The sequence below is a fragment of the Pocillopora damicornis genome, chromosome 2 (assembly GCF_964200805.1).
Source record: "Pocillopora damicornis chromosome 2, jaPocDami1.2, whole genome shotgun sequence".
Classification (NCBI taxonomy): Eukaryota; Metazoa; Cnidaria; class Anthozoa; order Scleractinia; family Pocilloporidae; genus Pocillopora; species Pocillopora damicornis.
Genome location: NC_142671.1, coordinates 28964902 through 28980716, shown reverse-complemented (window position 1 = coordinate 28980716; position 15815 = coordinate 28964902). Strand labels below are relative to the sequence as shown.

The window sequence follows — 15815 nt, the reverse complement described above, 5'->3', positions numbered from 1 at the left end:
CCATTCAAACCTTAATAAGAGTTTGAACAATTGACAGTTCACATTCTCTTTTGGCTTGTTAACTTGGCAATGATTCGTAGCTCATTTACGATTAAAATTGATCAGTTTGTTTTTTTTCCCTGGCGCTCACTACCGATTCCTTTTCCGAAAGCTTTCACCTTTAGTCCGAGTTAAGTTAAAAGACGCAGTAACCCAAGATGCGCCGATCTAAATTGTGCCATAAAGGCGGGAAAAGTCATTTCCTAGGCTCGTAAAAGTGTTACTTACATAAAAACAAACACTTCTCTGTCCATCATGAAACACTTAGCCCGGTGTTCTTTCTAGTCTAACCATATCTTTGAATTTTTACTCTGGTAATTTTAGTTGCGGGTCTGGTTGCTCAAGGCAGATTTACCATTACTTTTAGGGAGAATTTTGATCATCTTTTGTTAAATTCATGAAGTATCCAGCAAACATCTTGTGTTCTTTTGATTTTTGTGCTTCTTTCATATTGGGTTAGTGCTAGTCGGTTATCAAAAGACGCGATTCGGCTGATTACGGTAGCCAACGCTTGCGCTCATGTTTAGGTTTTTTGCATTTATGCGTAGGTCCCCGTTGCGGGGCATACGCTAGGTGCCACCCTTGACGGGATCTGATGCCAGTTGTGTGTTTATAAATCTTTACGTGGATCGAAAGCTGTAAAATGAGTTCACGTATTTTTTGTTGATGGAATCGCGTTCTATTTTTTAGCAAGGAGCTGATGAACAGACCCGTGTCCTTATTTTGCGGACACAGTGGATGCCAAGAATGTATACATCAGCTTATTTCAAATCAATCCGGAGGTGGACGGGAAAAGGCGTGTGCAGTATGTCGGGAGCCAATCAACGAACACATGTTGAACATCAGCATACCCCTCAGTTCAGTCATTTCCAAATTGAATGTGAAATGCACAAACGTTGGCTGCTCGTGGGTCGGTGAGCATGGTTCTAAGGAGAGACATCAAGAGACCTGCTCATTCCTCCTTCTGGAATGCACCAATGGCTGTCCTGGATCGCATTTGCGAGATTCACTTGAGCGTCACTTGGAGATCTGCCCTCAAGAGAAAGTACCTTGCAAGTACTGCACTGCTGAGGTGGAGAGGTATATACTAGATCAGCATGAACCAACCTGTCAAGAAAAGCCCGGACCATGTCCATTAAATTGTGGCCATAATTTGCCCAGGTCAGTTATCATTCAGTTATCGCCATGAATTGATTCACAAAATTTTGTCATCATTTTGTTAAAGAAAAGAGCATGGAAAAAAAAGTAATCAATAGGACCAACACCCGGTTTTGCCCCAGTAGTAAAGCGCAGTTAAGGTAAAACTTGTTAAAATTTTTTTTGGCCTCTTAAAGGGTTAACCCGGTAATAGTAATAAAATTCCCAAAGAAGCCCGATAACGTAAGATCCATGTGTGTCCATTTCAGGTCCCATGTTCACCTTCATTTGGACGAATGTCCTAAAAGAATGATGAAATGCAGCGTGGCCGGTTGTAACAATTTCTACCAGTTAGGGATGGAAAATGCCCACAACGAACTTTATCAAGGAAGCCACCAGGCGCTTCTTAAGAGTCAAGTTGAAAGTCTTCAGCGCGCGATTTATGACAAGGTTTGTTGATCTCATTTAGGAGACTCGTTTTCAAGTATAACAATTGAGATACTTTTCATTCAGTTAGAATTTCGATGTTTTCGTTTTTATTTGCTTTTGTTTCTTACCTTCAACAACAATAATAATAATAATAATATTGTTATTATTATTATTATTATTATTATTATTATTATCGTTGTTTTTCTAAATATTGTTATTATTATTATTTGCAGTCTCAAGTTGCCGTGAAAAGGGAGTTTTCTAAGCGAAAGTGCTACCGGTGGACAGTGCCGAAGTCGTCAATCCGAATTCCAAAGGATATTTCAAGTCCACTGTTTGGGTTTGAAAGTCACACATTTCAGTGCCTGTGGAAGAGGACCTCTGGCCAAAATAGGCTGTTTCTAAATGCAGTGTTTGGCTCTTCGCCAATCACAGTTCAAACAAGGTATGAAAGTCAAAAGGCACTCCTACCCTGACTGTTCTTAAGTGAAATGGTAGTATGGTAAATCAACTTGTCATTCATCAATGCAGAACTTAACAATGACAGTATAGACATCTTTTAATTTAAATCGTTAATCCAAACCTTCATTTATAACTTTTCACATTTATCGACTGTTTATTTGCGATATTTAAAACAGCATCATTCTATCAAATTCTAAACACTAATTAACCTACCCTTTTCTATCAGATTTGTTTCGTTAAACGAGGACGGAGTAATGAGAGTCTTTGATACCGAATGTGAAACCCTTATGGAGGATCAAATCATTGGGGCAAAGGAAGACTTGGGCCCGATTGAAAAAGAGCAAGATTTAATTATAAAACTAATTATAGCTATCTACAAACATACATAGAATACATTGTAAATTTTCTTCAGTAAAGTTTCTTTTCACTAACTTATTTACGAAGATGCTGTTTCTTTCGTCACGTGTTCAATTCAACTTACAGGGTGGCCAACGCACCACTAATTTTGCTGCCTTTTGTTACAATCGTTTCGTGTAGGTGAAACTGGAATGTCGCGCTGGTTAGTAAAGGGTTACACTCGAAGGTCGCTTTAATGTAACGCCGCTTAACATGAGCTTAGCGCAAATATTTAGCTCGCTTCAAACAAAAAAAAATGTCCGCTCATTTCACTAATCTATGTTCTGAGGATTTTTGGGTATTTTTAGATATAGATAGAGATATTTTTTTTCAAAGGATAAGTAAAATTGAGGTAAATAAGAAATGCTGATGATTTGATATAGTTTTTAAAAATTGGAATTTGGAAAACAGTCCCTACTTACCTGGGGTTAGACTACGAGCAGTCCCTCCTTTTCGGCGAAGTCCGTCGCATAAGTCAAAAAAGAAAATCGGTGAAAAAAAAAATTGATGGTAGCGCTGAGGGGAACTCTTGGAGTAACTAGCCACATTTTTGACCGCCTCTCTTATAGAACTCCTGCGACGCATCGGTGTCACTCCGAGGGTTTCAGTGGCGCGCTAACAGCAATTTTTTTTCATAATTTTTTTTTGGACTCGCGCTACGGACTTCGCCTAAAAGGAGGGACTGCTGGTAGTCAAACCTGAGCTGCGCTTTCGGTGGAGTCATCTTTCTGGTGGCGTTTAAACCATTTTTTTTCTTATCAGCCCCTTCTTCAAAACTTCTTAACTTTTCACTAAAATTTACGTATAGCACGCCTTAAGGAAACGTCAGGAAGCAAATTTGCGGTTGCAGCGCAAATTAAGAAATGCCTATAGACTGATCAAAACCTTCTAGAGGCTAGTCACGAAACAATGTCCATCATTCATTCACTCGCTTACTCTTAAATTCACCATCACATTCAAGAAAAGAGAAAGAGAGAGGGAAAGAAAGAATCATACATGGCGAACTTTGCACCGGGAAAAAAAAAAAATGGAAATTAGCTGTCTGGACATTCAATGTGCATAAGTAATTCAGCATATGCAGGGGTCGCACTAGTGCTTTTGGTGTTTACATTGGACATAGAATCTGTCATAGCATGCTTGCGACAAGTGCGACCCTTTTGTCGCGTCCAGACATAACTATGTCCGAAGGACCTAAAGATCACACAAGCCGATGTCCTGCCTCAAAGCAGGTCATATCTTGTCTAATGGCCTTAAAATAACAATTTTTTTATTTTTCTTCTGTCGTCAACGTCAATCAAATCTGAAATACGGGCAGAAATTGGAGTTTTGCAATTCTGCAAAGGCAACACGTGTGCACTGCTAGCTACAGCTATCGGGTTAAAATTTTAGTCACCGGTTTTCTCTTCAATGCGTACAAACCAATAAGGTTTTGTACATTGAACAAATTAAACAGAGATTGAAGAAATGTCGCTAATAAAACTAGCACCAGCCTCATGTCTAAAAATTATATTTGGCGCTCTTTTCGCGCGTGAAATATAAAGAGTTGACAGACTGGTTTCAAATATCATTTATGTCGCGCAAGTGCGACCTCCATGACTCCCGTGGTGTAAATGTCGCGACATATTTATGGGACAACTTATGATGCGACATAAGAAAAATAAGGCCACAGTGCGACCCCTGCCTAGTAGGTTTGGTAACTCTCGGTAGCATGAGGTGTTCGCTAAACACTCCAGGATATCCGATAATCGCCACAAAAAAGTAATTAAAGCTTCTCACGGCTGAAATGAAAGAAAACCGCAACTTCCGATACAACACTAATTTGGTCGCACATTTTCCAGAAACAATAGTCCAGGGAAATTTCGGGTCTAATTCGTAATAACCTAAAGGGCAGTTCACTGAGCTCATTTTCTTGGTCATTGCTCTCTTTTCGGATCAGACTACATTACGTTTGTTTTCTTGTCGGAAACTTCATATAGTGCTATGGACTTGAGTTATTTTACTACTCTAAGGCAGTACCCTGTATCAAGAATGATACGGTGGCTGCAGAATCGTTCGCTTCTAGCGAATCCTCTTCACTGCGGCGCTTGTCACGAGGACATGGTTATGGTTGGGAGAACCGTTGGCCACATCGACGGTTATCAATGGTTAGTTGCTGCAATAAGTATATTAGATGTGTACCATATATTTTATTCACGATTTCTCTTTTGGAAGGTCATATTTGGAGCTTTAGTTGCGCTATAAAGGAAGGCCGATAAGTGTTACCTTCAAAGTTCGCCTTATTACACTGCTCGGAGTTCAGAAAAACGCTTAATTTTACCTTATGTATGTTTTTGAGAGTTGATTTGGTACAAATGGTCGAAGATTACTTCATATTCTGCATTACTGGGGCAAAATTTAAACTGATGGAGTAGCATAAAAAATATCACAAGAATTACCAATGGGGTTGGACTGCCTAGGAGTTAAATTTTCACTAAAAGTTGATAACATCCCTCGCTTTGGAGGAGGCGCGAGACACGCGAGTTCGTGTGAACTTTGAAAAAATTAACTTACGCAAATATTTCCCTTTCTGCGTCCTCTAAAGGCTTTCGTGCGCGCTTAAGTCTGAATCGTTTCAGAAAAAAAAAATACTGTTTCAGTACAGGCTCGTAAGAAAAGGCAAAACGAAGGTTTTAAATTATAAAAGTAATTAATAATTTACACTTCCGTTATCTATTCTTTTTTTAACTTAAGGAGATGCAGGACATGCAAGAAAAAGCGAAGTTTAAGGGCCAATAGCTTTTTCGCTGAATTCCCCAAAATTCCTCTGGGGGAAATGATGATGACACTCTATTTTTGGTCCATCGATGAATCACGAACACGAACATCGAGAATGATGACCATGAGCAGAAATCTGGTATGCACTATATTCAGACGTTTGGAGGGTGTGTGTTCCAAGGACATCACCGACAACCCGTTCATCCCCTTTGGCGGCCCAGCATTGGTGAAGTGCGATGAAAGCAAATTCAATCATAAGGCGAAGGTTAGTATTACACAATGATAATAATAATAGTAATAATAATAATAGCAATAGTAACAATAACAATGATAGCTACGACAACAACAAACAAGCTCATTTTAATAAAAAAAAGAAAAATGCTGTGAATTTGAAGCCGCCTGATATTAAGCACCCAGACTTTAGCAGTGCTAATTATTGCCGTATTCTGTAGTACAACAGAGGAAGACGTGCTCCAGACGTGTGGGTATTCGGAGTCATCTCAACAGCTACGAGACCTGCTAGGGGATTTTATGAAGTGGTTGCCAGAAGGGATCGCAACACTCTTTTACCGATTCTCGAGAAGTGTCTCCTTCCTGGGAGTGAGGTTATCACGGACGACTGGGGCGCCTATGAAAACCTTGAGCAGCATCTTCCCAATCACGTAGCCCGGCATCGAGTCGTTGTCCACGCCGACAATTTTGTTGATCCAGCGACAGGGGTACACACCCAGGAAGCAGAATCGGCGTGGGCAAATTTGAAGGCTCCTATTAAAGCACGACGTGGCATTTCACGTGATGACGTTCAGACGTATCTCGATGATAGGATGTGGAGGCAATGGCGAGGTCTAGACAATATCATTGGTAATTTTTTGCCTGTCTTAGCCTCGCAATATAGGGACAACGTAATTTAAGTTTGTAAATTGAATTGTGAGGCCACGAAATAAATAAATAATAATCACCAATCTCAACATTACAGAATCGCGCCCATTGAAAAACGTCGCACGGGAAAATGCAAATAAGCTAGAAAAGAGAAAGAGAGCATGCGTAACTTCACGCAGGCCTGTCAATCCGAATGTCAATCATGTAATCCCCCGTGTACGCAGTGTTCGAAAGTATTGTTTCTTGTGCAGACAACCGAAACGTAGCGCTTTTCATCGAAGAAGAATAGACGTAATTAGTGGCGTTATCTTGATTAGGTTATATTGTTTAAAAATCGGTCAGATGTGAACTTAAATTACCTTTCAAATGCCGGGTTTTCAATTTGTGTTAAGACTCAAATGCGGCAGATTTGCGAGGTTCGACCATCAACTTCGCCAAGAAAGCAAAACATCACAGAAATATTCCTTTTAGTAAAATTTCCGTACTGCCCCATACTATCGTAAAACAAATCTGTTTTCCCAATGGTAAAGTATTGTTTTTGTCACTCTATCCAAGAACTGAACGTATAATGTAGTGTGGGGCTGTGCGGAATTTTACCTTCCTTTTTGGCCCGTTATTGCCGTCAGTTTCAGATAACACGTCGGTAGTCTAATTACTTTTCGAAAAGCTTAAGTATACGTTGTAGATTCCCGCTCCACGTAGGTGCACGCTCACGCTCAGAAGCTTACGGATGAACACTTCACGCTCTTTTGATATGCAAACGCGGCCCTCGCTCTTTACCGACGAAAAGAGCATTTCGTCACTTTGAAACAATGCTAATTGCTCCAATTGTATCTCCATTGTCTCTAAACGGACGCAAAGCGAAATTTAACAACTCCTGTTTGGGAATTTGTCAATTCAGATCTAAAGCGACCGAAGTTGGCGGTGAGCGTTTGCAACCTCATTCCCAGGTCATTGCGCCCGCAAAGCATCATGGGTACCCCACTTTTCTCGGGCGACGCTTTTCAATGGGCGCGATTCCGTAATGAACTCTTTGGACGTTGTTGTGATAGCAGGCTAGCCCCTGAATCGTGGGTGTGTTTCTTAATTTTTAATTTTCTCATTTTTTTACGCCTATCGCGACCCTACAAAAACGATTTTTAAATTTTTTTTTTTTTTTAAACTGAACCAGTGAGCAGCACTCTGCGAACAGTAGTTATAAAGCTTCTCTAATCTCCGACGCTTTTCTTTTAACTGTCGTGACTTCTTAAGGGAGTTTTACTGGTTAAAACTAGACGCCTGTATTTCTAAGCCATAGTTAGCGGCTATACGGGGACCAGTGACCTTAAATGCTTGGCCGGACATACGATCAGGAACACGCGAAGTTGTAAAAAAAATTGAAATTTTTTTGGGCAAGGTGAGAAAATAGGGCGACCCTAAAAGCCGGAACGGCGGAATGGCGGAATGGCGGAAAATGACCCCAAATCCTAAAGCACGGAACGGCGGAAAGTGACCCCAAATCCTAAAGCACGGAACGGCGGAAAATGACCCCAAATCCTAAAGCACGGAACGGCGGAAAATGACCCCAAATCCTAAAGCACGGAACGGCGGAAAATGACCCCAAATCCTAAAACACGGAACGGATGCCAGGGCATGTTGCACAAATTTCGTACAAAGACACCAAGCGCTTAGCTCATTTATCCTCACGACGATAACGCGCGTGACTAAAATTAAGTGTCACTAATTTTTTTCTTTTACTGAGTGGTATAAATAATAATGAACCATTATGCATGAAAGATAGATGCGTTTTCGCGTTGTAAACCTGTTTAGCTACCTTTTGTTATGCAAAATTTGCCATGAGTTTGTCGCGGCATAAAAAGTCGCACAGCATGTGGAAACCAACTCGACATACCACACTACAATAAACAATTATAACTTTGATACGTTTCCTGGTCACGTCTGCATTGATTTATTGAAACAATAATATCTCATATGCTTGTAAATGTGAGAACATCACAGGAACGTTTTCAGGCTTCTCAAAATATGACAACGTTCAGCCCAAGCTCCAAACTTAGACTAGCGTATAAGAAAGGGCAATTTAAACGCCATAGAGTTGACGATTTGCAATTTTTGAGGAACAAAAGAAATCCGCTGAACGAATTGGTGAAATAGCCTCTTTTTTGTTTAGAAAGTGGTGGTGTTTTGGACACCTAATCGCGAAGAAATTCTTCAAATTCTTCTTGACGGCTTCCTTCTTCTAACTTTCTTTTGTCTTTTCACGCCATGAGAAATTCCCACGCGCGTGACACCCTGCAAACCTCTCTTCAACTAGTGTTACTCAAGTCCCAAAACTTAAAAAGCTATGTGAATAGACTTAACCCATATACACAATATTGATGTGATAGCGGAAATAGTCTTTTGGTATAATATCCCACTGGGGGCCCCCCTCCCCCAACAATGAAGTTGATTGATCTCGGTTGTCGTATTCACGTGCCGGACTCCTGCTTCTACAGTAGAACAAAGAGGGCCTGTTCGTTTTGATTTCATCGATTAAAGGCTGTTGTTGTGCAAGTTGACTGAACTGACGAAGTGTTATCGAACATGGGAGATTCAGGCGATTCCAGCTCTGCTAGCGATTGCGGGTCACCGCAGCCGAAAGGGAGGTCAATTAATAAAGTATTCGTATGGCTGAAAGAGAAGGCAAATTGTACACCGCGTGGAAATCCGTGGGTACTGCTGAATCGTGAGGGCAGGGTTAAAGACGTCGCAATTCAAGGAAACTATTCGAGTGCAAAGATGAAAGAGCTGGTGAAGGAAAATTTTGCTGGACTTGCGGCAGTTGACTTGAATAGGTAAGATAAGTACCAGAGCACTTAATCTCGCATGCAAGTTGTATGCATTGAATACTGGATGTAAACGGATAAGTTTATAGTAATGTAAAAACCAGGTAAGGCAAAACAATGCAAATTCCAGCCACGCGACGTAGGATTCAAGACAGCCTTTAGTAATTTACCACTTATACTTTAACTATTTGCTAGGGATCATTCATAAAAACTTAAGTTTTTTTCCCAACAACTAGCTCATCTTATCAAATCGAAGTAGGATGGGAAATACATTACCATAAAAATTAATGATGGCGAACTGTCATGCAGTCGGATGACAGTTCGCCATTAACTAATTAATGATATAAAATTATATAATATTGCATACTAAGACTAATTCTTGTCACAACAGATGAAGATCGAGACACCGGAAATAAAAATGAGGTATGGGAAGTAATGCACATTGACATGTCACATAAAATTATTGGAGGTATGCCTTTATTATCAAAACCCTACAAATAGCATGTTGCATTGTCATCTTTTAAAGATAATAATTTCTTTGTGAGCCGCGACACTTTGGGCAGACTGACAGGTCCCTTGGGACGAGGTTCTTCCTGAGCCGCGACATTTGGGGCAGACTGACCAGTCCCTTGGGACGAGGTTCTTTGTGAGCCGCAACACTTGGGGCAGACTGATAGGTCCCTTGGGACGAGGTTCTTCGTGAGCCGCGACACTTGGGGCAGACTGACCGGTCCCTTGGGATGAGGTTCTTCGTGAGCCGCGACACTTGGGGCAGACTGACCGGTCCCTTGGGACGAGGTTCTTCGTGAGCCGCGACACTTGGGGCAGACTGACGGGTCCCTTGGGACGAGGTTCTTCGTGAGCCGCGACACTTGGGGCAGACTGACCGGTCCCTTGGGACAAGGTTCTTTGTGAGCCGCGACATTTAAGGCAGACTGACCGGTCCCTTGGGATGAGGTTCTTCGTGAGCCGCGACACTTGGGGCAGACTGACCGGTCCCTTGGGACGAGGTTCTTCGTGAGCCGCGACACTTGGGGCAGACTGACCGGTCCCTTGGGACGAGGTTCTTCGTGAGCCGCGACACTTGGGGCAGACTGACCGGTCCCTTGGGACGAGGTTCTTCATGAGCCGCGACACTTGGGGCAGACTGACGGGTCCCTTGGGACGAGGTTCTTCATGAGCCGCGACACTTGGGGCAGACTGACGGGTCCCTTGGGACGAGGTTCTTCGTGAGCCGCGACACTTGAGGCAGACTGACCGGTCCCTTGGGACGAGGTTCTTCGTGAGCCGCGACACTTGGGGCAGACTGACGGGTCCCTTGGGACGAGGTTCTTCGTGAGCCGCGACACTTGGGGCAGACTGACGGGTCCCTTGGGACGAGGTTCTTCGTGAGCCGCGACACTTGGGGCAGACTGACGGGTCCCTTGGGACGAGGTTCTTTGTGAGCCGCGACACTTGGGGCAGACTGACGGGTCCCTTGGGACGAGGTTCTTCGTGAGCCGCGACACTTGGGGCAGACTAACCGGTCCCTTGGGACGAGGTTCTTCGTGAGCCGCGACACTTGGGGCAGACTGACCGGTCCCTTGGGACGAGGTTCTTCGTGAGCCGCGACACTTGGGGCAGACTGACCGGTCCCTTGGGACGAGGTTCTTCGTGAGCCGCGACACTTGGGGCAGACTGACGGGTCCCTTGGGACGAGGTTCTTTGTGAGCCGCGACACTTGGGGCAGACTGACTGGTTCTTGGGACAAGGCTCTCCCTAAGCAGCAATACTTGGTGCAGACTTACTTGACTGGTCCTCTTGTGACAGTACTTATGTTAACTGAACACATTTAGGCTGAAGTACTTATAAAAGACATGTCAAATAGCATATAAACAAAAAAACTTTCGTGAATAAAAAGAACTGTCGTGGCTTCCTCCTGCATAACACTAACATTAACACCTAATCATATAATACTTACAACAGCAGGGTTGAGCAACTGACAGTATATATTACCACATAGTTTTAAATAAAGGTCATGACACTATATAAACAACTGATCAACATAAGTTAATTAGAGACAATGAAATAGAGATCATGTTTTTATGTAATTAGCTTAGTAACATCTTTTACTGAGTGTTTAAGAAATGGTATTGAATGTCTCACTTTGATTTACCATTGAAACATGAGGTCATGGAATTAGATAAGTTCATGTAAGTTTCATTAGTATCTATCTTTTTTATATTTAAATTTATAAAACTATCTCCTCATAATTATGATCATGCTATTAAGGGGAATAAGGGCTGGAGCCAGTCATGTCTTGGTTTAACTGTTGGTGATCTTTATTGTGAGCTATGGCTAAGTTGTTAGTTGTTAAAAGTAAGTTAGACGTGACTCCTGTGGGTGGCATACTTCCCTTTTCTTTTTATCTCATTTCAGGAATTGCTCCCAGTACCTGGAATTGTTCTTGCGCAAGCAGGTAAGAAGCATATAGATAAGAGTATACTACTCAGTATTTAACCTACTAGTAAGGATCCTGATTGTAATGTTGGTAAAAATGGCCAGCCCTGACAGCAGTTGATCCACTGGCATTCTACTGCATTTTATGGGATTATGTCATAATAATATGTCATTACAGCACCTTGTGTTATGAGGCAATGGCAGTCTTTCATCACAAAATTCATTACGCCAAAAGCAATTAATCAGCAAGTCACACAAAATGATCATACTCTATTAGAAAACATGCGTTACAGAGTGTTATTGCCCCGAGGACCATGGATTATGGGCGTTTCCTACAGGTCCTTTTTGCTTAGGCCCTTACTTAAACTGGCAATGTATAAAGCACTTCTGTCCTATCTAGGAATCCTACAAATAGGGTAATATATAATTTAAATCAACAGCAAGAAAAAGACAATTATTTGTCAACTACAACCTCTAAAATTATATTTTTGTTCCAGAGGAAGGACAGGAAGTACTGGTGGCCAAAAGACAAGTTAACACTGAAGAAGAGGAGAAGGAAGAATATGAAGAAGAAGAGAGAAAGAGGGAACATAGAGAAGAAGAGGAGAAGGAACATACCGGTAGTAAACTTGAAAGGAAAAGGAAAAAGAAGGACAGAAGAACAACAGCAAAAAGAAAAAAGTAAAAGGAGGACAGCTGTTAAAAAAAAAGGATTTTAAAGGGACCCTGGTCAGCTGCACTTTTGTTTTTGTTTACCTTTGGATTTTCAATTTTTCAGAAACTGATGTACAAGTTGTTACTTTTATGCAGTAATAGTTATGATTTGAAATTAAAAGTTAACCCTTTAACTCCCAGATCAAATTTGTTATTCTATTCAATGTCAGCCGTACAATTCTTTTAATGTTAGTTCAGAGAATTTAGTATTGGATCTACTAATTATCCCCCAATTGATCTTTTTCTTTATTCTCATCACTTATCTTGTTACTATCGTAAGGAGAAATTCTGTCTTGGTCACTCATGGGAGTTATAGGGTTAGTGTTGCACATGCAGTATGGCCTGGTTTACTTGTGTCAGCTATTACTATTTCTTGTATGTTGTGATATACACTCCTCGTTTGAAGGACTTTGTCCTCTCTCTTGGAGGTTTTGTTGTTGTTGTTGTTTTCTTTTTATTTTTTTGAGGAAAAAATCTCACTTTGAGGAAACTGTTCACATTGAGACTTAGGAGTGTTAAGCTTCCTGAAAATTAGCCACAAATACCATGTAGTCAAAGGAGCACTTTAGTTCCTTAACTGTTTATCACACTGCAATTTGATCACTTACTTTAAATAAGCCTTGAAATCTGATTGGTCATTTCGTTTTTAGTGTAGCCTCCCCATTGCCTGGGAAAAAGATGCGATTTAAAGCAAAAAATGGTGCAATTCGTGAATAAATCACCTCAATTAGAGCCAATCAGATTACAGGGACCACCAATGATTTCAAAATGGGTGTAATAAAGCCTAAAACAAGTAATGAATACAGTTATACATTTCTTTTAAATGGCACGTATGGTTATGTGTAACATAAGAAGTGTCCTCATTGTACAAAGAGTTTTATCCCAGGGTGTTCTATTTGTTCAATCAATGTGTTAGATTTAACCTTTCAATCAAAACAATTTTACAATCAGATATGATTTGTGACTCTATCTTTGGTCCAAAAAAAGGAAGTTTCATTTTGTCTGTAGCATTCTGCTCAAGAATAACCATAGTAAATTTTTACAGCCATACTTACAAATTCAAACTTATTCTAATGTTTACAATTTTTTTTTAATTTGAATACATTGATGACCAGAGCATATTATGAAAATATACAAAGAAAATAAAACCTTTTGAAGTAAATAATAATTCAAAGATAACTTTCTTTTACATGGACACAAAAGAGACCATATATTGGAATAGGAAAATTTGGAAGACTTTCACAAGAGTATCAAAATTTAAGCTTACATCAAACTCAATACCTTACTTACAGTCATGCCTACTTTGTTGAAAGGGTGGAATTAGCTTCTTGAGTGATAGCTCCGTGATTCAATAGAGCAGGGACCCTTTGTCTTAATTCTTGCTTTGCACTGAACAATAAGAACATTTAGAAGTATATTATACAGTAAATATACACATTTTATGGCAAAAACTTAAAAATTTTATATATTTTGATGATGAACGAGAAGCATAGAAACCAAAAAAAAAGTCACTGATGTACATGTTATTAGTGTTATGGGGAACTTGTTATGATTTGGAAATAAAAGTTAATGTTGCACATGCAATATTGAAGACTTCCAAAAGAGAGCAAAAATTTATGCCCATGTTTACTTTACTGAAAGGTGCAGAATAAGGGTCCTTGGGTGAGAGCGCAGTGATTAAATAGAGCAGAGACCCTTTGGCTATTTCTTGCCATGCACTGAACAGAAAGCAAAGTTAGAAGTTCGTTACAATGTATATATATATAGATACACTTATGGCAACAAGTTAACACTTGTTTATGTTTTTGATGATGACCAATAAGCACGAAACCCAAAAAATTCAGTAACTGATGTATACGTTGTTAGTGTTATGCAGTACTAGTTATCATTTGAAATTCAAAGGTAATGTTGCACATGCAGTATGGCCTGGTTTACTTATGTCAACTATTACTGTTTCTCGTATGTAATGATATACGCTTCCCGTGTGAAGGACTTTGTTCTCTCTCTTGAACATTTTCTTGTTGTTGTTGGGTTTTTTTTTTGGGAAAATTCTAATTTTAAAGAAACTGTTCACCTTGAGACTTATGGGTGTTAAGCTCACTGAAGATTAACCACACATACCATGTAATTAAAGGAGTACTTTAGTTCCTTAACTGTTTATCAGACTGAATTTAAGACTCTTATCCTCTCTGCTTCTATGGGTCGTACTACATTTTCCTTTGCTCTGCATTGACCGATGTTAAGCCCAGTACAAGTACCTAAAACAATTGAATACAATAAATAATATAAGCTTAACTGCTTTGTACCTGCGATGCACACTCCATTTTCGGCGGGTAAAACTTTTGGAAACCAAGAAACGAAAATTATCCTCTGTGCTTTCTCGCATTCCATCTATTCATCTCCCATTCACAACTTGTTTGCGGTTTCTTTTGGCATGAAATCACAGAAGCACCTAATGCAGCTTGTTCAATCGCTGAGCAATCAATGCGCCTGCAATCATTTGCTCAGTGGATTCTACCCATACCGATACAACCCTTCCGGGACCCTGAGCCCTCTCGAATAAGTAAATTACGTTTGCCGCCTGGTGCATTCCTTCCTTCCTTTGTCTCTATTTTTTCTCCCTGCTTACCTCTCCTCCATTCTTTTTTCTTTTTTTTCTCGATACGAGCCTCGATTAAAGAAACGAGGCTCGATTGAAAAATGGAGGCTCGATTGAAAAATGGAGGCTCGATTGGAAAATGGAGGCTCGATTGAAAAATGGAGGCTCGATTGGAAAATGGAGGCTCGATTGGAAAATGGAGGCTCGATTGGAAAATGGAGGCTCGATTGGAAAATGGAGGCTCGATTGAAAGGCTCGATTGAAAAATCGAGGCTCGATTGCGTAATCGAGCCTCGTTTGTCGCAGAGTGGCAAAACGAGATATCGTGGTCGTTTTAGATCGAGAGTTTTTGGTCTGGTTTACCAGAAACCTTGAGTGATCCCGAAGTTGTTTATTAGACGGGAATTTATATCATACAGTTTCATTGCTGTAGAAGTTTTTCTTTTGATCGCAACGTAGTCTTTGTTGTAATTTTTTATCTATGTTTCCTTCTCTTCATAGCTTTAGTTGCTTGTAATATTTTAACTCTTAAATTGTTATGTGCATTTGAAGATGTTACAGAATTTGCGCATCACTCAAGAAGTAGGCAGAAACACTCGACTACGTCTCTTGTTTCCCCCACACTTCTTTGGTGCTCTAGCCACTTTCTGCGTGCTTTAATTTACAAAGGAACAGAGCAGATTCACGACTTCTTTCTTTGTTAAATCTTTCTGGTCACACATCTAAACAGTTATTGTTATGAACTCTTAGATAAATGCGCATTATAATTTGTCTTTTTTTCTGATTTTGAAAAGAAAGATAGTATATACAGTGCGACGGAAAACTATTTCGTTACCGTTAGTGAAAAAAGAAACGTAATGGGATCCTATAGGCAGTAAGGGCCACGTATAGAGAGATGACTCCAAGAGGATGTTGGCTCCTTGCATAACTTCTGTTATATTTATTGGTTTTTCACTTTTCCTTTTGCTTTTAAGTAGTTTTTGATTTACAGAAGAACAATCTTACTCACAGCCCTATTTTAGCGTAGTCATAAGCGTGAATGCCAGCAAATACTCTTGGAGGAAGATCTTGTAACTTGTTGTTGGACAGGTCCCTATAATCAACAAGTCAACGCAACAAATCGTATACTTAGAGATGTAGTGAAA

At 40.4% G+C, this 15815-nt stretch overlaps 3 protein-coding genes across 5 annotated transcripts; all 3 read left to right on the top strand.

The window, feature by feature from the left end:
• The first annotated feature begins 613 nt into the window (after positions 1 to 613).
• Positions 614 to 3497, top strand: LOC149050706 (TNF receptor-associated factor family protein DDB_G0285149-like). Of its 2 annotated transcripts, none has more exons than XM_089198256.1 (4): positions 614 to 1119; positions 1446 to 1626; positions 1839 to 2050; positions 2294 to 3497. In XM_089198256.1, the coding sequence occupies exons 1-4, from the start codon at positions 740 to 742 to the stop codon at positions 2454 to 2456; spliced, it is 936 nt and encodes a 311-aa protein (XP_089054382.1). In that variant the 5' UTR covers positions 614 to 739; the 3' UTR covers positions 2457 to 3497. The 2 variants fall into 2 exon arrangements, with proteins under 2 accessions (XP_089054382.1, XP_089054381.1); XM_089198255.1 differs by having other exon boundaries at positions 628 to 1200; positions 2294 to 2827.
• A 398-nt stretch (positions 3498 to 3895) lies between these two features.
• LOC149050705 (male abnormal protein mab-31-like) lies at positions 3896 to 6179 on the top strand. The gene is made up of 3 exons (XM_089198263.1): positions 3896 to 4607; positions 5194 to 5482; positions 5670 to 6179. The coding sequence occupies exons 1-3, from the start codon at positions 4444 to 4446 to the stop codon at positions 6126 to 6128; spliced, it is 912 nt and encodes a 303-aa protein (XP_089054389.1). The 5' UTR covers positions 3896 to 4443; the 3' UTR covers positions 6129 to 6179.
• A 2639-nt stretch (positions 6180 to 8818) lies between these two features.
• LOC149050704 (uncharacterized) lies at positions 8819 to 12606 on the top strand. 2 transcript variants are annotated; one of them, XM_089198259.1, is made up of 3 exons: positions 8819 to 8927; positions 11337 to 11376; positions 11855 to 12076. In XM_089198259.1, exons 1-3 carry the CDS (start codon positions 8872 to 8874, stop codon positions 12074 to 12076), a joined length of 318 nt encoding a protein of 105 aa, XP_089054385.1. In that variant the 5' UTR covers positions 8819 to 8871. The 2 variants fall into 2 exon arrangements, with proteins under 2 accessions (XP_089054385.1, XP_089054387.1); XM_089198261.1 differs by lacking the exon at positions 8819 to 8927 and adding an exon at positions 9145 to 9341 and having other exon boundaries at positions 11855 to 12606.
• The last annotated feature ends 3209 nt before the right edge of the window (positions 12607 to 15815 follow it).